The sequence below is a fragment of the Perca flavescens genome, chromosome 1 (assembly GCF_004354835.1).
Source record: "Perca flavescens isolate YP-PL-M2 chromosome 1, PFLA_1.0, whole genome shotgun sequence".
NCBI classification, from domain to species: domain Eukaryota; kingdom Metazoa; phylum Chordata; class Actinopteri; order Perciformes; family Percidae; genus Perca; species Perca flavescens.
In genome coordinates, this window is record NC_041331.1 from 1,402,713 (window position 1) to 1,429,669 (window position 26,957).

The window sequence follows — 26,957 nt, forward strand, 5'->3', positions numbered from 1 at the left end:
AGGAGAGGAAGAGGAAGAGGGAAAGGAGAGGAGAGGTTTTTGTATGACTCCTGAGAGATACATACCAACTGGTCCAGACCCATTTTGCAGAGCCATATCAGAACTGCCCTGCAGGCCACCTGAGGATAAACACACACCCACAGATTATTTTAATTATTTTCCACAAGTTTCTAACTGTTTTTTGCTGGTCTTTGTTTTTTCCTAATCGTCCTCATCTGTTATATTTTAGCACGTAACCAAAATATAGCCAAATATGTTCAATGTGCACACACTACAGGGACAACTATTCACAGAGAACACAAGAATGCTTAAACACACACACACACACACACACACACACACACACACACACACACACACACACACACACACACACACACACACACACACACACCTGTGTTTCCAGTGCTGGGAGGTCTTTGTGAAGGGTTTATGCTTCTGTGGAGGTGTGTGTGAGGCGAGGAGAGGGTCCCACTGTCAGCCAGAGCGGCTGTGGCTGCAGCTAGAGCTTGGGAGGTTGCTCCTCCTCCTCCTCCTCCTCCTCCTGCACCGGGGCTGTACAACATACTGCCATGCATGAAGTTCTGCTGTGGAAGCCCGGGGGACTGGGGAGGAAGTGACAGAGACATTTCAATGAGCGTGATCAATATCAGAAAACAATACTGTAATTTGTCTTTTATTATTATAGTTTTTGTTTCCGTGTTTGTTTCATCAAAGGGGTCAAGCATACATGATCACAAACATGCATAAATGTGACATTTCTTTCTGTAAAATCAAAAAGAAAAGGTAAGAAGACTCCCAATCAAAACCAATAGGATTTAAGAGCCAGTGGGAAAGATGCCAACTGGTTATACAGTCTCTTAATAGACTTCCGACATAGCAAGGCTTTGATCTGCCTCAGCTCAGCGGCATACTGGGTAGACTCTGTACACAATAAACTACAGTGCAACTTACAATTTTATGACCCTTCATCATGTTGTCAAACTCTTCATTAATCTTCTTGTATTTCTCCTCAGTAGTGGGGGTGAGGACGTAGGAGGAGTCAGCATCGGGGCTATCACAGCCTCTGTGCTCCTTCTTGTTCAGGGCCTGTGAAGAAATAAACACAGAGGAGAGGCATTAGAAATATGGATTCAAAAGTAGAAATAGCACCAACATCAATAGTTCTTTGGCACAGATTAAAGTGACCTGTAGTTGACATTCATTATAAAGCCACATTTTCCCCAGAGAGAGTGGTGAGCTGAGAGCACTTCATAAATCACCATCATTTTTAAAGTTTGTTATTTAAATCATTTACATATCTATTTGGATTGTTCATGAATTTCTCCTGATGGATAAGTCATTTATTACAGACCACAATGTCTAAAACAATAGTAGTGGACACACTTAGCTCACCTGGTAGAGAGGGCGCCCATATATAAAGGGTTAACTCCTCGACGCAGCAGCCGCAGGTTCGACTCTGACCTGCGGCCCTTTGCTGCATGGCATTACCCCTTTCTCTCCCCTTTCAAGTCTAAGCTGTCCTATACAAATAAAGGCCTAAAATGCCCACACAAAAAAATCTTTCAAACAATAATAGTACAGTAGAATTTACAGAGAATGTACAGCTTTGACACACATGGGTTCAGTGTATTTCTCATAAAGAGGTTCAAATAAAAACAAAATAAATGAAGCACTTTACAAATGTAAAAAGAGTAAAGCTGATCAGTTTAAACTTTAAACACATTAATTATTCAGTATATACCGCAATACCATCCGTCCATGTCTCAAGCTGAAGTATTGCAGTACAGAGGATGTGTATGGCTCTGGTTGCCCCCTAAATATGTATATCTAATATGTGGTTAAAGAGCAGGAAGGACAACCAACCACTAACAAGCCTAAAAAACAGATCTGATTCTCTAGAGGTTCCCAGTAAAAAGATGTTTCCCATACACTGAGGCCTAGTTACATTTCTGCAAGTCTGTAAATGAAATCCTTTGCTGGGATTATCAATACAGTAAGGACAGGAAAACACATTTTTTACCATGGTCAAGAATTATACCTTTACTGCATTAATCACTCTGAAACAACATTAAAAACAGTTATTTATGTTTTGTAAAAAGAGAATAATGTTTCCAAGGACGTCTCAGGCATGATGTTTTACCATCTGTTTCCATGTCTCACTGGAGAATTCATTAACTACATTCATAGACCAAACATTTGCAACAGAGTTAGAAATCTAGAAAATGCAGTAATTGCATAATTTGAGCCAGCAGCATGGTTCTCGGAGGTTTACGTTTTCTTTAAACTAAATGGTTAAGCTCTTACGCAAGACACTTAACTACTTATTGATTATTCTCTGGGAGTTACTGATCTGAGGCCAATCATATTTAATATTTAGTGAAACGCAATGACAATGGCCTGTACATGCATTCATGTTTTGCATGTACAGAAGCTGGGCAGCTGCATTCAGGCTTTAGCCAAATATCATCTGCCTATACACAGAGCATGTATTATTCTTTTCTTGAGTGTCTGACAGTTTGTTTGCCTTTATGAGCTTTGAGGCGGCGTGACAGACCCACAGCTGGTCTGAGTAGTGCACATATTAACAGTAGTCTTGCTCTCGAGAGATGCTGCTCCACGTCACAGACTTACTCATCTATATTCACAGCAGCCTTTTAAACACAATGGACTGGAGTAAGCAGATATTTTTATGGTTTGGTTGGGTGTTTATAGTGGTGTATAGACAGGGAAATAAAAGGCAAAACGTTGGTTGTTTATGCATCCCTGAGCACCACAGAGACAAAGGTGTCAATGAGATTCATTAGCACACACAAATCTGGAGAGGATCGTATTACTGTCAGCAGCACAGCTGGGACAAATATCTACACAGCGCTAAAGAAAGCCGGTCCTGGTTAAGAACATTATGCTTTAAAGAAGGAAGAAACTGATCTTAACATCAGCTCAGGTTCAAATTAAATTTAGGTTCTGCTTCGGGTAAAGGCTAGGGGTTAGGGAAGTTGTGATGGCAAGGTTAAGGGCTTTTAGGAAAAGCATTATGTCAGTGAGGGTCCCTTATAGGTCTGTATTCGTCACCAATCATAAATAATATATTACAATTATAGTACTTAGAGGTGGGAATCACAGGGTACCTCACGACAAGATACAATACACGATACATGGCTCAAATACCATTAATATCAGCATACAGCAATTCTGCGATAATCAATATGTTGCTAGACAATCCTAGAATGATACATCACGATATCTGTCTAACTATGAATACAAAATCCCTGTGAAAAGTGCAGGTTTTCTCTCTTTTTTTAATACAAGTTCAAACTGTTTGAAAATTCTGCAGCACCCGTTTTTCATTCTGTATGTTATTTTTCTCAAACTCATGTCCGCCATCCAGTTAAAAAACATCTTCAGCATGTTGAAGTTTCCCTCATTCATGCTTCATGCTCCACTATGTTCATTAGCTATTCGCTAACTTAGTCTATATGTCATGCTAACCAGCTAGTGTACGTGTTTTTTTAGAGCTGTATACATTTAATGCATCACCTGAAAAAACATACAGTATGTAATCCCCATTGTAAATAGAAATGAAGCAAGGACTTGGCATTGTTGAGGAGGTTTAGAAAGATTAGGTTTAGATAATTGATTTAGAACAATTGATGGATGTTAATTTACAGCACCTGGACTTGAGTACAGGAGTCATTGTAAAAAATCAAATCATACCGGCATCATGCGAGCCAGTGAGATGACATCACTTCTCTGGTATCCATCATCTCATTTCTGCTCCTCATTGCATTACACGTCATAGCGTGAAAAGGACAGAACAACACACCAGCCAGCTGTCTGTCTGTCTGTCCACCACATGTCCTCTGCATTCCCAGACACCGGGAGGTATTAGGAGCTTTAAACACACACTTGCAAGTCTATTTTCACCACCACAGGCCTGAAAGTACATTTTAACAACTGGTGACCACTTAGAAAAGTCACACGCTCAATTCCTGCTCAATTCAATGGCTGGTTATTTCCAAACATCAAGCTGGCCAGTTTAAATTAGGACTCAGGCAGTGTTTGGCTTGTTCAACTTAGGACAAGCTTTCCATAGAGCTGTCAGTTAGTCTGTCTGTTTGGTGGACCTTTTGGTTGACAAGTATGCCATTTGTCTAATTATGGGATGTTACATTATGGTACATTATGCGAGTTACTGTGTGCCAGCAATTATTTGTTATTAGTCAAAATGGCAGTGGCAAACAAATTATCCATCAGTGGTTTAAAAATTCTGTAAATTACAGATAATACGGTTCTGACACATTCTGACACACATGGTAAATAAAAAGTATGCAATGCAAAACATACACTTGTCACACATTTACCACATTCTTACAGAACTACAGCAAAAACTTTAGCTCTATCATCAGCAATGAGCAATTCTTCTGTGCATTATTTTCAGCCATCAAATGCCAATGTCAAGTTTACTAAATAGTTTGTACAGTTTAACATTCAATATTTACTCTCTGCAATGGTTCAATTTTAGATATTAATAAACGTCCGTTACATTCCAGCCATTGCCAAATGAGTTGCTACAAAAGTTAATTAAGACTATCAGCTCCACACAACTCTCTCTGGATTTCTCAGTGTGACTATGTTCAGGAGATTGTGACTTTCCAGCGCAGAAACTTGAGTGAAGATAATGACCTCTTCTGAAGAGTCCGTCATGTTTTTTTAATCCTCCGTGTCCTCCTTGGCTACTAGCTACTGCGTGGAGGAGGGATGGAGGGTGGGGGGATGGGGGCGCGTGCGCAATCACGGAAGGCTTGTATCATGTGGATGCGCCGACAGTATTGTTGTCATTACTTAGAATTCCTCATGGGGGCGACAGAAACTACGCACTATAGCTTTAAAGCACTGCAGTATCAAGTATCAATTTTATCACAACAAGCTTATCTCAGGGAATTACATAACTTGTAGAGATATCACATAAAAGTCTGCCAACGCTGAAATGTGTCTGTGTTAACAAGAAGTGCTGTAGTGTGATTAAATATTCATCCCTTCTAACAAGGGCTAAAATGTGAAAAACTCAGGCATTCTGCTCCAACTGTTGATCATAACTTGTAATATACCTGCAAAAACATCATAAACATTACTGTAAGTTGACAGAGCTCCGGAGCAAAATGCATCATTCCAGCATTGATATTCAACTTATAATGACTCAGCAATCATTATTAATGATGTGAGGAGTAATGAGCCAAATTACGACGGATGGAAAGTTTTTCTTTGCTAAGCATCATTCTATGATTCAGGTGTAAACTCTGCATGACCTTACAGTCAAAGAGGAGGAAAGAGGACAGCTGTTACTAATCATGTGATCACTCCAGTTTCTTCAAATGTTTTTACACCATTCTCAAGTAGTTTATCTTTAAATATGGGGGAGGAAATAAGTTGTTTTCTTTAGAGAATGGACAGTATGATGGCATGGAGGGACACAGAGTAGACTCAGGAGCGAAGGGTCTAATGGGACAGACCCACCGGGCTATATGTGGCTCCACAGATGCGGTTTTAAACCACTACATCATGTCTGGGCACTGACGACTATCTTAAAGTGTCTGTTAGAGGATCTGAGAGTGTGTGTCTCCTTATTATCGCAAATGTCAAAGTCAGCTTTAGTGGATCTCCAAAGGCACGTGGATCATTGCCACCATGAGGCACGAGCTGCAACGCTAAGCAACTTAACATGTGAGGGTGATGTTTTGTTGCTGTTGGGGCTGCATCAAAGATAAAATAAGGCCCCCAGTATTCCCTGGAGAGAGTATTTTCCAGTTGGGTGATTGCCCTACAGCTAAGAATAGGGAGATGTCTGAGATGTGATTCGACACATCTGTGACAGATAAGCTCACACACTTTCAAAGGCCAGAATCTATGTGCAGTTTCTGCATATAGATTCTTTTATGAAGCATTCTATTTGACTTGCACTAAACCACATCAACCAACCGCTGTGCTGTATGCCACAGTGTCAGGTTTCAGTGTGTTGTAGTTCTCACTTTCTTTCTGTTATGGTTCTTATTTCTCTCTGGGTTCTGCAGGCTGAAATGACTGCATTGCATACCTTGGACGGCTGCTCTTTTATTGTTGAAACTCAACTCTGCTGCACAAAAAACTGTCTCATTATTATGACAAAAGTAATGTGTCAGTGAGATTAGCTGAGCAGTTGACTGACTTTGTAGCTGTTTTAGCTGGCAAGCCATCATAAAAAAAAAAAAAAAAAAAAAAAAAAAAAAAAGTCCTCCAGGCGTCCATCTTCATTTTAGGCTGACATTACACTTTTATCTCCTCTGTACTGAAGAGCGGTGTGACAGTTACCGAAGCGTCGGATCACTCTTATGTAGATAGATCTGTAGAGTTGACTTATTGCTTAATTCAAGTTCAAACTGAAATTAAAATGCAGGTTTTCTATGAAATCATGACATATCCATATTCATACATTCCTGCTATCATATCATCAATATGCATCTAAATCTACCTCTAATTGAAAAACCTTTTTGTTATGAATGGTGGTGTATAGACTGTGGAACTGAAGTATCAAAATGATCCACACAATGGCATTAACTCACTCTTGGAAACCCTGTGTATTTTAAGAAAAAGAAAAACCTAAACAGTCAAGTTAAATTATTTCAAACCAAAGCAAAGGAGACAAGGGTTCCTCGACGAACAATAGGGATCAATGATTGGTTGTTAGGTGCATACATTTGCATTTCTGTCTGGCAAATGATTGGTCAACTGAAGGTGCTGCTGCTCCCCCCCACTCATTGGACAGTCCTGCGAGCCACAGCCACATGAGAGAATATTTACAGGGAAATATTGGCAACTCTACTCAAGGGAGAGGAGTTAAGGTCTGCCCAAAAAGTCAGTAGATTTGTCGCTAGCAGCTTTTTTTGGGTGATAAAAAGTCATCAAATCGAGGGAGAAAGGGAAGAAAGTTACCAAGTTACCAACACGGAGATTAATACCACTCTTATATCTGTACAGTAAATATGAAGCAGCCCAGTACAAAAAGGTAACAGCAGCACCTTTAAAGCCAGAAAGCGAATAAGCACATTTCCCCAAATCTCAAACTATTTTTTTACAACACTAATGGTGGATAGCTGATTTTATGTGGGCTTGAAAAGGCAATAAATTAAAATAGCATTGTATAGGGCTGGACGATTAATCGAAAATTGATCGACATCAAAATTCTGAAGCTGTAAGTGACGTATTTGACAATAATTTCTATAAAACTAAAATGTGACTTTTTTCACAAGACATTTTCATTTCAAGCAATGTGTGCTTTTATTTAAATTGTATACATTTTCAATAAATAACCATTATAGTTCCCACTTTGTGCGTTTCCTTTAAATATTTTGAAATAACAAATATAAGCACTTTTGATTTAGAAAAAAAATATCTCACCTTCAATATTTGAGCCTATTAACAGTACAAACATTGCCAATGAACTATGAGGAGAAAAAAAAAATCACAAAAGAATTAAAATAATCTGTGGCCGGGTTGGTTCAGTGGGTAGAGCAGGTGCAGATATACGGAGAGGTTTATGCCTCGACGCAGAGGTCCAGGGTTCGAGTCTGACCTGTGACGATATGCTGCATGTCTTCCACCCCTCTCTCACCTAATTGTCCTGTCAAGATTTAAAGGTGGAAAAGCACCCTAAAAAATAAATAATTAAATAAATTAAAATAATCGTTCATTTATTGTTATCGAGGTAAAATGTGCAATTAATTGTGATTTGGATTTTAGGTCATATCGTGCAGCCCTAGTCTTGTATTAACATTTCCAAGCTACACAGTGTGACGTTTCTCTGCTTTGTGTAGCACCATGATAGCTGAGTTAACGGCTAAGCAGCTAACGATGCTAGCACGTCTGCAAGCATCATTGGCTCTTACATGTCAGTCAGCCAAAGGTCCAGCCGATGTTTCCACAAAAATTAATTTATCCTCCTTTGAAAATGAAAAAAATCAACCAGTATTAGCTGATATATTATTATATAAGTGATCAGTATTAAAATTTCAATTTGAGTTAAACTACCAAACAAAGTTCAGAGATCCAGCCTATGCTGGATGTGTAGGCTGCCTGTGTGTGCCAAATAAACTTTGCGAGCCGTTTGTGTCAAACATCATCATATTCCATCAAACAACAACAATGAATCCAAAGAAGCTTTCTGCTGGTCCGTCACAACATGGGGAGTCTGTTGCAGCCTGTAGTGTATTACTTACACATAGTCAAATTTCCTGTTTGAATGTTGCAAATGGACCTACCAATATGTAAAAGAGCAACCTCTCACTTTCCAGGCTTTGTTTTAACTAGCTTGTCTGTCTGCGTGACGTGTGGGAGAAAACAAATAAGGTTTTAAAGCAGGCAAATCGAGCTCGGCTAATGGCTTACAGCGCTGACACAGGTGTCTGCTTGTTGTTTACAGCAGGAGAATAGACGCGGTTATGCTATTTAGAATCATTATAGGCGGTATTAATGATGCGTATTAACAACCTTAATAAAATAATAATGAAAAAACCTTAAGAGCACCGCTATCTGGCAGATACCACTGTTGCCATTAGCACTGTTAGCGCTCCCAGTTTCCCCCTCTCTCTCCCTTTGTGATCTGCTGATCAGTGGTATTAGCTCTGTATGAGCACAAATATTGATTAAAAAATATTGTTTTGATTTAAAAATTGTCCTCCTCTATGATCAGAACTCAGTCCATAGGAATGGTCTGTTATACAGAAATAACAGAGTGTAGAATGCAGTGATTGTCCGAATCCAGTATTCAACCAAGCTGTGTAATAATGCATATTAACAACCTCTACTGCTATTATCTTTACATCTAACAGGATGAATTCAGCTTTCAACAGTTGTGGTTTTTGGAGAGGCTTTTCTGTTACACATTCATGTTCCTGTTTATCCCAAAACCTGTGTTGGCTTCAGGTTTGTTTTTGTGTTTTGTTCTTTGCAGTCCTATAACGGTCTTATTCCCCTGTAGGAACAATGTTTTCTAAGATTTACTTGAGAAGGTTAAGTTTGAGTTTGTGATTCTGGTAATAGAAGACACAAAGTGAAGACAGAAAGCAGCTGGAAAACATGCCTGGACTCTTCTGAAACCAACTTGAACACTGAAGCTCTTCTCTTTTTTTAGCAAGGGGGAAGAGGCACTTTGAAAATAAACACAGTTTCCTTTCTTTTCCTTCCTTTATATTTAATAGTTTGTGTGTGTGTGTGTGCGCAGTAAATTCAGGCTCTCAGCAAGGCAAACACGCAGTAGAAGCTTAGATAAACAGCCAGAACGTGAGTCACGATGGCCATTCATTTTTAATGGCAGCTGCAATGAGTACGTGCTGTGAGAGACACAACAGCGCTGCTCAGGGACCAAGATGCAACAGCAGGGTCCCACAGAACATTATCCAAAGTTGGAAGACCAACCTATTAGTAGTCTTTTATCTATTTCCTGCAGAAAATCTCAGTCTCCATTATTAGTTAAGTCCATTTTGTACCAGCACTGCAAACTCTTGCTGTCCAGCACTTTCTGAGTAAACAACAACAAGATGCACTGAAAGTCTGACAGGGCAGATGTTCCGCCATTGTCATTACTTATTTACGTCTTTTCACCCACTCAACCTTCCAAGTTTGGCCATTAAAATTAAGTCTTATAGTTCATACAAATTAACTTTATCTCTCTTTTAACAACTAAACTAATTGCTAAAAATGACTCTTCATCACCCTTAAACTATATCAAAGTGTTAGCATACTGTAAACAGCTACCAACCAGAGAACTATTATTTTTGCACCAAACCTTTTCTCACATTTTGGGGAAGTTGGACCATCTTGCCAAATTTAGTCATTCTAAAAACTCTAAGAAACCCATGTTAGCAGTGTGTAAGATCCATAGAATTTTATTAGTATAATGTTTCACTGTAGGCTTTTTATATGTTCATTAAACTCTTTATCAAAAACTATAACTATATTTAAATTTTTTGTTGTTGCAATTTTTTATGTTTTAATTTGACTTAACTGTCCCTCAGGGTTTTGCAACCAGTATAACCAAATGAAGTCCTGATTAAGTCTTGAAGTCCTATTGTTCTTTGTTACAGGGACATCATGGTAGTCTCTCCTGCCTCTCCAATGTTACAGCTAATCTTAGAATGCATTTTGTTTTGTACAGTATATAAAGTTCAGCATTTATGTGTTCCCTCAAATGACAAAAGTATTTTGAATGCCTTTCAAATGTCTCGGGTTACCTATCAATTCCCTAGGCATGAATGCACTCTGAACTATCAAATGACAAAATCTTTCAAATATTATATCTTTTCTACCATTTTACAACATTGCATATTTGTATTTAGGCATTTACCTGGCACTCACAACACTATTTACATTGTGCAACAGCATAATAGGTTTCAATAGATCACCCATCAAAAGTCATTTTCTCTCCAAACACAGACTGGACATTAATAAGACTTTACCGGGTACTGTATTTTGTCAGAGCTCTCCAATGACAACACTAACGCTGACATTATGACATGAGATAGAAAAGACCATTTGAACTAAATTGCACTGTACTCACCTCTACAATGTCAGAGTTGGTTCTGCTCTCATGGGGTTCATTGTACTCGGTGTATTTCAGCAGGACTTTATCCATGTCAGTGCTGGCATACTGGAACAGCTTGTTGGAGCTGTTAAAGATGATGAGGGCGATTTCACAGTCACACAGAACGCTCAACTCATAGGCCTTCTTCATCAGACCAAACTTCCTCTTCATGAAAGTCACCTAGAAAGACAGAAACCTAAGATTCATCTAGTTTTCTTCAAACATCCGCCCCTGTCCCTTGACATTAAAAGGACGAGGGAAGAACTCCGAGGAGTTTAGCTTCGATAAGTTAGGGTTTTGACCAGAAAAGTTGTTAGACCCGTAGGCAAGTGTCTTTTTTGACAGGGTTCAGGTGCGGGCCAGTGACAGACTGATGGCAGTTACCTTGGTCCTTTGGTTCTTTGGCCCTCCATTAAAAGCTGAGTGAAGATGTGAAAATATGTTTAAGTTTCAAACTGAAGAAAATTACTTACTTAAAAAAATTATCTGGGCCCCTGGTTAGCTCACCTCGTTGAGCATGTGCCCATATATAGAGGTTTGCTCCTAGACGCAGCAGCCGCAGGTTCCTCCTTTCTGTCCCCTTTCAAGTATAAGCTGTCCTATCCAAATAAAGGCCTACAAATGCCCAAAAAAATAATCTTAAAAAAATAAATAAAAAATAAAATAAAAATTGCTTAGGCCCGGTGGGCCACCAGGCTTGCCATACACTTGGAACCAATGAGCATCACACAACTCAGTGCTTACTCAGAGGCACAACCAATTTACATGCAAGAAGAACAACACAGATACAAAAAAAACTATAATTAAATAACAGGTTACTTTTTTAAATGATTTCCAAGCTGGAATCACCTGCTTGTCTGCATTCTGATTTTCTCTTCATTTTCTATTACCTATGGATTTTCTGAGCTGTCCTTTGCACAAGAAGACTCCATTATGTGTACACTTAAAACATAATTGTACTGTAGAAGACATACAATATTATATGTTAAATGGACATATGTAGGTAGGTGGAGGCCAAGGGGGGGTTAATTTTAGGCATTTTGCTGCTACTTTACTTTTACCCAGAACAACTGATAACTGATAACGAGAAGGAGGGGGGGGGGTTCCCAAAACAGGGTGGCAATAACCTGGAAATGTACTGGAATGCCACTGATTAAGTGGGTGGGGAATGAGGGTGGGGAAAGCAACTGAGTAATGTTTACCCTCCCTTAATGATTACTATCAAGCTGTTGTTCAGCCTTGAGCCTTGAATCATATTCCTTGAAAGTCCACATACTGTCAGTAAACCTTAATGGAAGATATAAAAACTAAAAAACATTCCAAGCATACAGTGTTATATTGTACTTAGGGCTGCACAATATAACGATTTGTTTTATCTTCATCGCGATATCAACTTGCGAACGGCTAGAACAACAAGTTTTTGTGTCAGTTGAAAGAAAATATCTGTAAAAAACTTTCACCTGTAACTGTCATTCTTTTTGGTGCTGCCTTTCATGTTCAATTCTATGTTCAATTTGTTCAATAAAAGAATGTTGGAAATTATTTCCTTTCATTTGTTTTAAATTCAACAGTTTGTTGTATTTTAGCAGAATACGGAAAGCAGCAGAACTGAGTACACTTTATCAGATTATTTATCGCAAGTAATGTCGTTATCGCAATATTTAACGATATTGCATATTTTCCAATATCGTGCAGCCCTAATTGTACTGTGACTCAAAATGATAAGAGCTCTTGAAACCTTTAGGTTCCCTGAAACCATAGCATGCATCTCAACCATAAGGCCTAAGTGAAATGTTTGGTCACAGGTCACACATGGATCGCACTCTCATCCCTTTTTTTTTGGTGTGCAGTTTACTCCCTGCAGTGAGTCATCTGTATTTATCTGTTAATGTCTTCCTTCCGTCATGGCCTTTGGGATCCTGACTCATGTCTTCCCACCTTTTCACACCTCCAAGACTTCCAGCAATGCAGAGTATCAGGTGTATTTAGTTAATGTTTCCCTGCTTCATCTTCTTACATTTCTACATATTCACAGCTCTGCAGCTCACACACAGTCTTCTACTGTTGGCTGCCTAGCTGTTCTACTACAGTGGTAAGTTAAGATACTTGCTTAAAGGCACTGTATCAGAAATTGTTGATGAAGTGAAGAGTCTTGCTTCTTCAATACTACCAACACAAATATAAATACTAACAGCAACTACAATTTCCCCTCAAGTTGTAGTCAAATTCTACAACACGAGTAATTTGCAAATTGTTTTTCCAGTTTCAGTCTTCAGGTTATAGTTGGTGTTCTGCCAAAAGTTGCAGTTGACTGATGGTAATTCTAAATGATCCTATAAACATGGCATTGAAGAGGGGTTAGGAAGAGGAGGAATCTCCTAATCAGACTGGCAGTGGTGTTTCAAGCAAGTGTGTGTGCATTTCAGAGATATTTAATCTGTTTATCAGAAAATATCCACACCCCTCCCATATTTTTCCACTCTTCTTGCCCCCTGAAATAAAGACACAAACAGAAACATCCCCTCAATCTGCTGTAACTTCTGAGCCTTGATCTCCTTGGAGGAACGTATGCTTCGTCCAAAGTGGGCAACACTGGAAGTCAGATAAGTGACATATGTAGAGTGGAAGCTATAGCCTTCCTAAGCCAAAGCATGTCAGTTGCTGGGTTAAATGTGTGGAATCTAGTGACATCCAGCTGCTCTCTACTTCCAGCCCAACTTGAAGGCTTTTACCTAGGGAACTGCAAAGAGTACCATTATATGCATGATAGCATTGGGGCTTTTTATATTTGATAGCACAGGAAGCCAGATAGAGTTAGACATGTGCTATTGACAAGTGATTTAGTCTCCCATTTAGTCATAAAAGACTAATTTTATAAAACATTTGGACATTTTCCCAATAGGGATGATATAATGTCACATTTGGTTTCCAGTGCTGTTTAATTTGTTTTCCAAAATGTCTGAGAAGCAAAATGTCCTCAGCCAAGATGTTGGAGCTCCTGCAACCTCACATGTTCCAGTTAGGGAGCAAAGACTGCATCAGATGGCCAACCAAGTTCATGTTCAACCAAGCTGAACATTTGAACTAATGCCACAAGCATTTGGAACGGTAGTAATCACTGAATAAATGCTGCATCTCATTACAGTAACTGGATTAGATAACAGTGGGAAAATGGACGCAACAATTCTCACTATGATTCGAAGGGCAGTTACCGTTAAAGTTGGGGTTTCTTTTTTCATAGTTACTGTACATCCTAAATGATTTTTTAAATCATGTTCTTTATTTCTTGAGCCTTCTTGACTTGCAAATATATTTCTATGAAAAAAGATAACAAAGAACTACCTTGTTCCTCTTTTAGAATATACTTTTGACTGCTGATAACTGGTGTATCGCTAGTTCATCTTTTATACTGTCATTATATAACTCTGCAAAGTGTGTAATAGTGTGGTAGTTTATAAAAGAGGAAAACCAGCTAAAAACACTTGATGCACTTTAAAGATAAAACAAGAACACAAGCCAACTTCCCGAAATAGAGTACAAGAAGCTAAATATACAGCAGGCTCCGGTGATGCCCACCTGACAGCTAAAGCAGTGTCTATCTAAAAAGGCTCTGGCCAAGACAACCAAACATCAAATATAAACATCATCCCAGATATTTATTTTCCAGCCACATCCCTATTTCCAGCGCCTGCGCCTTCCTTTCAGACAGGCTGGTATTTGTTGTGCTATTGGGGGTGATATATATAGAGGAGTCAGACAGAGAGGGATTCCAGTGGGTAGCGGTGTGGCTGTGCAAGGAGACGGTGAGGAGAGAAGGCCACTGTGTGTCCCTAACACTGACCCACCCTGCTAATGACAGGGTGCCATCCGGACCCAGCTAACCCCAAATTAATGCCGTCGCCACCAGTTGGGACCAATGCACTCTAAAAAGTAAAATGGCTGAGAGGGATCTTTAGGAGTTTTTTTTTTTAATCCAAACTAAAGGGGATCCAAAGAAGGCTTTCTGAGGGATCCCCTCGTAAATTGTCCATGAACCCGTCAATACATTCATATAATATTTGGTCTTTCTAAAGGACACTCTAATAGAAACTATGATAGGGCCACTGTTAAAATTGTAACTTCACCTGCTTGTTGCACCTCTGAATCTTCAAACTCAGTTATATCAAGAGTTGTGAGAGTGGCATCTTAGCAGCATTCAGGGCCACACATCAACACATCACATATCACATATCATAAAAGCTAACCAAAGCTTCCTCTAGATGTTGTTTACCACAGCAGAAACATAGAGTGTTTTGTATGGATGTGTGATACAGAAGACTGAGGAAAGGCTCAACAGTGCAATGTTAGGAGAAGGTGCACAGGAATAAGTATACAACTAAATGGCTAAGATGTAAAATTAGATGACAAAAGGGTAAGACACTGACCTGTCGGTTCCTCTCATCTACGATCCGGGTGATCTGGATCTTCTTCCTCCCCATTGCAAAAACAACTTCTTCTAACAGCCGAAGAAGAATATCAGTGGGCTTCAGGTAGTCAAGAGTTCAACAGACAATCCTTAACACATAGTTCCACTGTCAGCTCTGTTACTCCAGTGTCAGTATTTCATGGCTTGCTGAAATAGAGCGAGATAGAGACAGGGTTAATATTAACAGTGGCAAAAAAAAAACTTTATATTCAGCAAATTCATTTAAATGCTTGCACAAATCATATAGTGAATGTTCACAAGAGCATCACTGGACAAAAGCTCATAGATCAGAAGGCAATATCAAGAAATCCCAGTTGGTACTTGGCAGAACATCTTTGCACTCTGGGATGGACTTAACATACACTGTCCCTAGTTTAATAATGATGGATGAATAAGGTACATCTATATAGTTTACTATAGGCTGTTTACTGGAGACATTTTTACACAGTTTTTCGAATGATTCTGTACAAACATAACTGTTCAATCGTCTAGAATGCTGAATTCTAGGCCAGCTTGGCTCGACCAGATGGATCATTCTTGCCATGTGTCTTCGGGCTTTCCTCACTTTTGTCCCAGGAAGGATGAATACACCAGCTGCTTCTTTCCACCTGACAGCAAGAAGCTTCACCAGGTGGGCATCAAGTAAAACAAAGGTTCCCTGAACAACCAGCAGTATTTGCTAGTCCAGGACATCATCTCTCACAGGTTTCCAACCCACAAATGCACAACCAAGCCAAAGGCACAGTTACAGAGGACTGATCCATCATTTCTGCCACAGCAGAGTGCAGGAGTGCAATTCCCTTCCATTCTTCACAGTCTCTTCCATTGTCTTTTCGGCCCCTTGGAATTTAATCTGTGACCATTGTATTTACATTAAACACATCAGGAAGGACTCAGAAGCACACTAACAGTAGAGTTAAATCCAGTGCATCTACTTCATCACACACCTTGTCTAGCCGGCTCCAAACTCTCCTCCACAGCAACACTCCTTCACGTGCACCAACATAAATATTCAGCCCCGCAGTCTTGAGTGAACTCGACTCTGCTCTCCCGCTCTCTCCTCCTGCAGGAGTGCCCACCTGCCTTGCTCTGTCCCTCCTCTGCTCAGCCTTAGCGTTTCTGAGCCCTGGCTTCCCCAAGAGCGCCTTAGCTCTCTCCTAATCTCATCTGATCTGGGAGGGGGCAGAGAGTGAGGCAAAGCCAGGCTTTATTCTAACCCTCTCTGGATTACTGCAGCATGTGGATCCCAGAGCTGAGCCACCAAACCCACCCACTGCAGACCCAGTTCACAGGGTTGGGAGATGGGAGAAATAAATTTGTCATGCACCAGTAGAAATGTATTGGTGATTATTTGCTGATTTAAATGACCTCTATATTTAATCAAATATAATATAATGGAACGCCAGTCACTCAAATACCCCATACAGCAGATAAAGGAAGAATTTAAAATGCATTTAAAAGCTGGTTGTTTATGGTATTGTGGTCTTCTCCCTTTGAGTGATTGTTTCTGTTTTCTGATTGAGAATACACCCTTATATTTCATATTTATTTGTCCTTGAACATTTAAGAGCTACATTGCATATAATTGAAATTGGTTTGCAAGAGACTGCACGCTATCTTCTAACCCATCCAATTCACCACCAGCTCAGATCCCAGCTGACCCTGCCAAGTCAGTTCAGGGTACACACTGCAACAAAGACTCCTTGCATATTTGGGATTTAAGGGTCACAAGGATTTATCCGTTTTACAATCTGGATGATTTGATGGCAAGACACAAATATTTTGAAAAGAGAAAAAAAAAAATCCTTTGCACTACACTCCTGTGCTGCTATTTCCATGAGAAGAGACATTTCTTTCAGCATGTCTTCTTCAGTGATTGCTCAGTTTAATTTAATCAGATTGTTCAGTTTAATTGAATTGAATCAGCTAAACTCCGTAGCAGTGTAAAATCACTTTATAATGCTCTCTGGGGAAAAGCAGAAGACGTTTTCTAGCACTTGTAATAATTGAGTTATTGTGTTGATAATAATGTGTTGATCTGCTAAAAGACATAATGCACTGGTTTTAGCAATAATCAATTTGAAACATTTTGATTCACAATAATCAAGCTGATCAAAACTACTCTCTAGTCTGCCAGGAATAAAAAGCTGAAACTGGGACTGACACTATATTATCAATCAACAATCAATTTTTATTTTGCAGAGCTGATGGAGAGGCAACTGGAGAGGTCTGCACCTTCTTCTTTCGGTTATTGCTGTCAGTGCCAGTATTAAATATTATGGTTACTACTCCTTATGCCATTACTTAGATGACATTAAACATTTAGATGCGAAGATCTTCCAGTTTGACAACACGGACAATAGATATCTAGTGTGTTGTCCTGCTTTATATATAATATTGGTGATAAATGGAGACTTGAATATAAAGTACATACAACACAAATAAAATACAAATTTACCAATTTATAGAAAATTTTCTCTCTTTGAAGATAAATCTCCGTTTCAGGGTGCAGAGTCTGCAGGACAACGATGGAGCCTGTTCTACATTTACATCTCACATCCCGGACAAGTTGTCCTGATCAATGCAGATGTAATATGTCACTATGGCAGAAACTCTATCTTGCTGACGTAAAAATCAATACAACCCACGGGATGAGCCAACGGGCTGAGCAACCAGCACTCACACAAACATTTACAAGGCCGAACTATACTGTATGTTTTAATTCCATTACATCCAAAAGAAAAGTCACACCTAATCTGGTACAATGAGCAGCACAATTTCATGTTTTTAATTTAAAGTTTTATGGCAACACAGGACCGAATTATCTTGAGTCTCTTTTGAATTATTAACCTCTGTCAATTTTCAAGAGTCAGATCAGATGATATAATAAAACTTATGTAGCCATTTAAATAAAACCATTGGTTATACAATTTCAAAATTAATCCAAAGCCTGAAACACAACCTACATATGAGTCACATGCTGCTGAATCTGTAGGATTTTCCTTTGATCATGGGGTGTATTTTTTGGTATCTCAGGTCCTCAGCTTGTTAAATAAAAACAATTTTAAATAATGGTATTCAAACATTATTATTCATTATGTGTATATTTAGCATTTTGGAAAATTATTTTCTAAATGTATTTAATAATTTCCTGAAATGTTTTTTTATGAAACAGCTCTTTCTAATCTATGCTTGCCTCTGACCTTCTCAACGCCTCTCTTTCACTTCAAAATATACCCCCCGTTGTCTGGATGTATCCTTAACAAGAAGTGCTAAGCCCCCCCGAGCAAACCTCACAGCCAAACGCTCTCCTCTTTATCTCACCCATGAAATCCAATTCCTGTGGATCTTTGGAAGTGTGACAATGCTTTGTGAGGGTGTGAAACACACTTCTCCAAGGTTGGATTGTAAAGGATTTCATATCTGTTATGCCTATATAATAGCAGAATGCCACTTATTGTTGTTTTGGTAAATGGAGCTGATTTTTCATCTAGCATTTTTCTACACATAAAGTATACTGAATGTTGTACATGACTGCATCATGAGCACATGATGAAACAGTATTTCTGATGGCTAATATAGCTGTCAATAAATTCACTAATGCTTTACCTCCACTCTAAGATATTTAACATTTGAAAAAGTGCACCGTTTCAAGTGTTTGCTCACATGAACAGGAACAGTTTGAAATTTTGGGAAACTTATTTATTTTCTTTTTTGTTAAAAGTTAGATGAGATCAATACCACTCCCATATCTGTATGATAAATATGAAACTGGAGTCATGAGATGGTTACCTTAGCTTAGCATAAAGACTGGAAACAGGAAACAGTAGGATACCAGCTACCATTGCTCTGCACAATGTAGATATGAGGTATCGCTCTTCTCAGCAAACTGTTGGCAAGAAAGCATATAAGCGTATTTCCCAAAATGTCTAACAATTGGGCAACTTTAAACTATTCCTAGATTTCAAACACTTGTGACTAATTGATATATTGATAATAAAACTGATAATTGACTGATTGATACATTGCTAATTTACAGGATCCCTAAATAACCACCATATGCAAGGCACCTAACTCAATACTACTACAAAATCCTCAGTCAGTGACAGTAGAAGACCATGGCCTATGACTGTACTGGGCAGTTCATAGGAAATATGAATTGTACGCAGTGGGAGCAATTATTCTTCCAATTGTTCTTGGTTTGGAAACTCTTACATCTATCCCCCATGTGTGTTTTCGCGCGTGTGTGTGTGTGTGTGTGTGTGTACACATACACAGTACCACACATTTAATCTTTTAGCATCCAGTGTGCAAAAGACCATGACAGGGCCCCTTTAACACTGGTCCGTTGACCCCTATAAAGACCAATAAACAGGGTTAACAATAAGTGTAAAAATAACAAATTCTAAAAAGAAAAAAACAGCACTAATTAACAGGTCCCCCCCTTCTTTTAACATCGTCTCATGTAAAGAATAAACACATTCAGAGCTGCTGAAGGTTAATCATGCTGGGTCTTAACAGCACCAGGTTGTTTTCGGTACAAAGCAGCACAGAGTAATTGGCAACCCTTTGATCCCTCCTCCTCATTAAAGACCATGCATTCATCTCTAATTGTGTTGGCCCCACCATGACCTCTGCTCCAGTCCCTCCAACAGTGAATCAATAAGGTGTCAAGCTGATGCTACCCAGCATGCATCACTAGGTAACCCCCTCCTATTCTGCTACCAGTAGAATAAAGTAACCACTGTGTCCAATAGGGCTGGGACGATATGCTTTTGTCCCGGTTTGATTCTTTCATGATACATGGGTGCCGATTCGATTTGTATCGCGATTTTCATTTATTGCGATTCTAGAAGTATTGTGATTCGATAGTATTGAGTATTGCAATTTTCTTTTCCTTCTTTAACTAAAACAAATGTTTACTAATAATAATACACCTCTTGAGACAGTATATCATGTGACATTTCTAAAAACTCATTGTTTTCTACGAAGAATGCACATCACCAGTCAGTCAGTCAGTCAGTCAGACATTTATTTCATTTGTATGGAAGTACATAACATGGATTTTCTGCTTTCGGTCTGTTTTCCTGGAAGCAGATATGATGTAGTCGCCGTTAGCGGTACCATATACCATTTTTTTCACCCCTAGTGTTCAATATGTGCAAGAGTGAAGACTCATTTTGGTTTGGTAGATTACTGTATAGAGCTGGGCTTGGTTGTCTGTGAGGAAACAGCCGTGGACAGATTCATGGCCATTTGCTGGAAGATGAAAGAGTTTTTGTTTCATCACTGTTTGCAGAAGTGTTAAGGACTGATGACACAGATTTCATTCCTTATTCACGTCTTAACCTTCCCTGCAGCTTGCTCATCTCCATGTTCTACTATACTTCTCTTTTTGCTCAATCTTGTCCTTCCTCCTCGAGCATCTTATTTGCATCGTATCCATCAGCAGGGAGAGAGCGAGGCTCTCTTGCTCGAGGCATAACTAGGCAGACTGTTAGAAGATTCTTCTCCCCCGCTAGCCCGGACTTTGAAGTTCTCATAACAAGTAGAGTTTTTACAAAAGTTCTTAAGGGGAACTTATACATGATAAACAGGCAGGCCATGTGGTGGTCCTGCTCCCGAGGGAGGTGGAGTGCGATCAGGCTTGTTTACTGGCTGAAGTGTTTAACACTTCCCTGTTTAGAGTAGCGCTCAATGTGCCGCCCCTCCCCACATGCCTAGTTGTGAATACGAGTTTTCTTTGATGTAAGGAAAGCGAATGACAATTTATGTAAAAACATAATGGAGTTGCGGCTACTTAAAAGAACCAGCGATGAAATTAGCATTTTCTTATGCAAATGATGCTCTGACTGGCACAATACACAATCTTTGAATAAGCAGACATTAATACAAACATCCCAACCAGCAACGACAGCGGCATATGAGTTTCCTTGTAAATCTGCCCAATGACAAAACCTGAGATTCAGTACAGTCAATCTCAAAATGTTCCATTTCACCCTTTTCTATGGCTTATTATGTCTTTTATAGCAAGACCGGGGCAATGAAACAAAGTCTTGCTATTTTCTGCTGCCAGGCACAGCAAGAGCACGGACTGTGATGAATTCATCACCCTCATTAAGACAGGCTAGCCTCTGGTTTTATGCAGCCTGAGTATCCACGCTGGCCTCTGCTGCTTTGCAGGTCACTAAGCTAATGAGTTTTTGCCTGAAATGTTATAATTAAACGCATCTCCCACCACCAGCAGCCCAGCCATTTACTGCCAGGCTGAAGGCCAGGGAGATTAGATGGCTCTAAGTGTCATCTGTCATTCCAACCGACTCCCCCAGTCAGTTAGCAAACCAGAAGATGCTGTGGTAATGTGTCAAGTATGAGTAGCTATGAAGAAGAGAGTTAGGGTAGTCTGCTGTATATCCTTGATGTTCCACTTCCGGGATTGCTCCGTTGCCGCCGGAAAATTCGCCGGATTTCACTCATTTAGGCCGGATATCCATTGCCTTGGGCTTCATTTGTGTTGGCATTTTAAACTCCGGTGGATTTCTGAGGACTATGGTTAACTGCTCCTCAGATCTCTGCAGGGTAAATCCAGACAGCTAGCTAGACTATCTGTCCAATCGGAGTTTTCTGTTGCACGACTAAAACTACTTTTGAACGTACACATGTTCCACCAAAACAAGCCAATAAACCAGAGAACATTTTCCTCCCATCCCCGAATGCTATGTGGAGTAGCCAGACCCTCCTCCAGCGTACTTTGGTGGAGGGTAAGAATACCAGGGTAATCAGAGCCAGCCAATCAGAGGCAGAGTATGTACAAGGGAAAACATTGAGATCGGTCTTTAAGAATTTGGTTCGGTTGGGCAAGTTTTAATTGTTCTTTTATGTCAGCAACTATTGGCTATGTTTTATGTTATACTGGGACAAAGACTTTATGGGAATATCCAGGAGATGCAAACAGCGGAAACAGCTGATCGGTTATGTAAGTTTTATTTTTTTGCTACGACAGAAGGCAAAGCTGTTTCCACATTCCATTTTTTTGTGTAAGTAAAATTTTATCGAATTTTTCCGTTTTCATCCACCTTTTCTGATACAATAATTTAAAATGCGCATAAAAATACAGTATGTGAATGAAAACATGGCTACACTGTAAATCCGAACGTTCAAAGTACTTAAATAGATTAAGTAGTGTATACTCAAAGTTTTAGAAACATTTCTACTAACTTAATTTTTTCAAGTTGGTGTAACATAACTTAACTTAAAAACATAACTTAGGTACAACTTAATAGAATTGAGTAATAACATACTAAGAATGATAAAGTCCTGCACTGTTAATTTTAACAAGTTGACTTTACTTAAAAAATGTATGCAAACTCATTGCCTTAAAAAAAGTAAGTTCAATGAACTTAGTAATGGTAAATTAGTGCAGCTTAATTGTTCTGAGTAAACAATACTTAATAAACTTACATTTTTTAAGTGAACACAGCTTGTTTATTCTGAGTAAGTAACATTCAATAAGCTTATACTTGTTAAGTGAAGACAACTTGTTTATTTTAAGTAAATGGTGCTTAATCAGCTCATGGTTTTGAAGTTAATGCAGCTTGCTTTTTTTAAGTAAATAGTTAATTAGCTCACATTTTTTAAGTGAGCACTACTTAAAGGTATTGTGGAGGATTTTCCCGAATTTTAGAAAAGAACCGCCCTCTGTACTTTTTGAAAAAATGCACATGCACAACACTCTGCCTGCTCCCGAGAGGGAACACCTATTAAACGTGCACGGGAGTGCACTGTTTACAAGTTGCTGTCGGCATGGCTTTCCAAAAGAAGATTTGCACTTTTTCACAAATTGAGATGTTTACCGTGTGTGCGCGCGGTGCGTGACTTGTGCTAGGGCTAGCATCGCTAATCATAGCTTACATCAACTTTTACTAGCAGTAATTTTAAATGGTCTTGATGATCCACCCGGAAAAAGAAAATCCTCCACTATACCTTTAATGCTACGGACTTGTTTTCTGGTTCAGTTTACAGACTGAAAATGACTATACAAGTAGCATATACATCTATTTAAAAAAAATCTATCTAAAAGAATGAAATGAGAAGATTGTTTTAGATGAATCACATCATTTCTTTATTTTTAATTATCTGGCATTTGCATATAAAACCACCCTGCCATATAACATATTTATAGTATTTATATTGTTTAAAATAGGGATGATTTAAAAAATAAACTCACAAAAATGTATATAGCACATGTTAAAATACAATAAAATCTCAAAGTGCTTCACCAAATAAGTAAAATCATAATAAATAAATTGCAATCAGCAAATGGTCTGAAATGCATTAGACATTAGTGGAGGACAAAATGTATATATTGTATTTATTTTTTGCTTTTTTATAGTCATCAGTTTAATGTAGCCTATATATTTTTTTAATTTTATTTAAGCAGCTGCAGGGATAATTTTGTATGGCAAGATAATCTCTGATTCAACGTGAACAGAAGGTGGCACTAATTTGCATACTACACTGATTCCTTACCGCTCTTTGGAAAAACAAAGAAGAAGAAAAGTTTGAACAACGCAGCAAGGCGGGATGCAACAGACAGTAGGCTTGCAGAAAGTTACTACCTACGGAGCAGCACTGGACTTACTGTAAGTTTTGAATGTTAACATTCCTTCACTTTTACTTCTTTTATACATGTTTTTATGTGTTTGTCTAAGAGAGCGTAGACCTTCTCCATGCCCCCGCCCTTCACTGGCTTATCACAGTAGTCTTGTTGGGATTGGCAACTTGTCAGATATAGGTTAGCTGCTATAGAGCTAGCCACTTAGCGTGACCACTAACGTTACACAATCCAGCAGCACAACTTGCGACCTAGCTACCACTCCCAGACTCACTGAAGAATTGTACAACGGATGAACGAGTCAACTGCCCGTGCCCGCCCACTTGTGTTGCGTCGGTTTTAAAACAAACGACCCTGCTGGAGGCAAGCTGCTTTTTATTACAAAGATGAATAAAGTAAAAACCCTTAACAGTAAAGCTTTGGTTTGTAGAAATGGCATTATTGATGATTAACCATGCAGTAAGGTTAAAGTGTGGCTGCTTTTCTTTACAGTAATGTTAATTTTGCTTAATGGCTTTAGTAACTTGACACTTTGGGGCTCAAATGAAAAGATCATTAACAGGGAACATTTATAAATGGAAGTATTTATGATTTGACACTCTTTGAATGCTTTTAATTGTTCAGTTTCATATCAGTTTATGCCTTTGCATCTTGCTGTTCCAGTTTCAAGAAGTTAAGGAAGATAACTGGAGATGTGGTAATGATACCAGGTAATTCAATTAATGTGAATTCTTCTATCACCCCCCCTCTAAATACCAATAACTTAAATAGTTTTTTTTTCTCAGACAATGTTTAAGTGTGGTAACCCTAAATCATATGCACTCCCACATACACATATCATTGTTTTTTCTACTTGAAGATGATGGAGACCATATTTCCCCTACGCCGACAGACCATAGTGATGTCCTGCCCACCAGTGAACGACCTCATGGACCTCTGGCCTGCTCTCAAAATAGAGTCTGAGGTAATATGGATCAACGCTCTCTTTTAAAGTGAAAACTGTGATTCTTACTCATTTGGCCAATATTTTTGCTTTATAAATGTGTGCAAGATTCTTCAAATTGAACTTTTTTTTTTAATAAATGTTGTTGCTGTATTCTCCTCCGGCTGTTATTTCTATGTAGTTGCATGCAGAGTTCCAGCGGATTACAAAACAGAACCTGCCCAACACGTGCTATGCTGAGCTTGACCGCCATCTTCCTCTAATGATGACCTTATTCAGCCAGAAGGCACCAATAACTGGGAAGACAGCAGATGCTCTGGCTGAAATTTAAAAAATCCACGATGAACAGGTAAATAGATTTTTACACATTTCATAGCTTGAACCAGTGGAACATTGAACAGGTTCAATGATTCAAATGAGATTTGTGAATTTTGCATTTAGTCCACTTTGTGTTTGCCATTTGTCTGATTGCGTTAAAGATGTTAACAGGTTATTTGTGGACATATGTTCTGATTGGTCTGTTTTAAAATCAGCTTTGTTCTGTAAACTCTTAAGTATATACAATTCTGTTTTTATCTGAATAGGAAATCCATGACATCCACACCAAGCGCACTACTGTTCTCCACGCCCTTCCTGTGTATCTGCGCGAGGACGTCTCTGGATTTTTAAGAACCTGCACGGTGAGTCTCCTTAAGTCACTAACAGATTCTACTGTGTATTATCTAAACCGTTCATCTAAATACTTACTACAAAGGAACTGTATTGGCATTTTATTCAATGTTCAGTAAAACATTTTCTTGTAAATGTCCTTGGTTTCAGTCAACACTTAGATTCTCTGGTAATTTGGCTAATTCATACTGTATGTGCAGAAAATGGATCTTATGTTTTTCAACTCTTACAATGAGACCCAGGTCTCTTTTGTAAAAGATGTATTGGATTTCAATGGGTCTTGGTTAAGGAAAGACAAATTGTGTCATCTGTTCTGTTCCATGTGTTAGTTTGTGATTAGTATCTCTTTTTTCATTCATTCAGGATGAGTCCGATGAGCCAGAGCTTGATGGTGTTTGCAGTGGGCTTCATTACTTTCATCAGTGACTATGACGCAAGTCCAGTTCACTACCACCCTGTGAGAATCACTGTCGTCATTGAAAGTGATGCCGTGGTTAGCCTCCCCAGACTTGGCGATGCCTTCCTGGTAATCTGTGGAGTGATCTATGCACTACACCTCAGCTATCCCAAAGAACTGACCAACACTTTTGAATTCACTTAAAAGATTTAACTTTGTCTAGAAAGTGGTAAACTATCCCCGAGGTTGCAGACCCTCAAGAATGAATTAATGATGTAGAAACTCATCTGAAAAAAAGGCTGCAGGGTAAGGCATTATAAAAGGCTAGTTCAAAGTTATCTCCTTTTGTCTAAATAATGCCTCAGAAAGTTACTGCACTACTGCAGGTGTTCAGCCAATAGGCCCAAACTACACAATATTCCTTTGTTCTCATTAATATAATGCAAAAGTAACGCTAATGTTTTGTATGTTTCAATGTTTTTCTTAAACATTGTGGGCTGCGCAAGATGACCCACATTTCACTGTGCATTTGATACTGGTTATGTAAAACATTTACATTTTAGAGTTTTAAGTGAAAATGTTCTTAAACTCTATAGAATTTTTGAAATTTCATCCAAATTGCTGCCCTGTTGCCTTACTCAGGAATTAGCAGGGAAGCCAAAAGCAGTGTTTTTTCTTTTATAGCTGTAACGAACAATAATTTCATTTTGGTATTATTATTTTTGATTACTCCGACTATTTTCCTGACTATCTCATCTGTTGTCTGGTCAATATCAGAAATTTATGATATATATTTATTTCCTAGGGCCTTAAAGAAACATGCCTACTTATTGGGACTTATTCACCGTATCCCCCAGAGTTAGATAAGTCCATACATACCCTTCTCATCTCCGTGCGTGTCGTAATTCTGTCTGACGCACCCACCGCTAGCCTAGCTTAGCACAGATCCTGGAGGTAACTGGCTCCATCTATGCTCCTAATAAGTGACAAATAACGCCAACATTTTCCCATTTACATGTTGTGATTTGTATAGTCAAAGCGTGTACAAATAACAAGGTCACATGAGACACAGCCATCTTCTAACCGTATGCATACTGGGAACTATATTCTCAGAAGGCAAAGCACTGCTATTTGGGCGGAGTGATTTGCTTGCAGAACTCTAGGTGAACTCTCTGCTCCTCACCACAGGGCTTCTCAGGTGCAAATCACTCTGCAGAAGTAGCAGTGCTTCGCCCTTTCTGAGAATATAGTTCT

The 26,957-nt window shown here is 39.0% G+C and overlaps 1 protein-coding gene and 1 long non-coding RNA gene across 3 annotated transcripts in view; one reads left to right on the forward strand and one right to left on the reverse strand.

The window, feature by feature from the left end:
• The window catches only part of LOC114564762 (myocyte-specific enhancer factor 2A), a 54,199-nt gene that overhangs the window by 9,233 nt on the left and 18,009 nt on the right, over positions 1-26,957 (reverse strand). The window contains exons 2-6 of the mRNA XM_028592326.1: positions 15,040-15,227; positions 10,592-10,795; positions 955-1,089; positions 395-605; positions 66-119 (exon numbers count right to left, since the gene is read on the reverse strand). Of these exons, the coding sequence (XP_028448127.1) occupies positions 66-119; positions 395-605; positions 955-1,089; positions 10,592-10,795; positions 15,040-15,093 (658 nt within the window). The 5' untranslated portion in view covers positions 15,094-15,227. The remainder of the gene's footprint in view (positions 1-65; positions 120-394; positions 606-954; positions 1,090-10,591; positions 10,796-15,039; positions 15,228-26,957) is intronic.
• Positions 23,640-25,787, forward strand: LOC114564875 (uncharacterized). Of its 2 annotated transcripts, none has more exons than XR_003693861.1 (3): positions 23,640-23,722; positions 25,222-25,317; positions 25,670-25,787. It is a non-coding gene; the product is annotated as an uncharacterized LOC114564875 (long non-coding RNA). The 2 variants fall into 2 exon arrangements; XR_003693859.1 differs by lacking the exon at positions 23,640-23,722 and adding an exon at positions 24,924-24,986.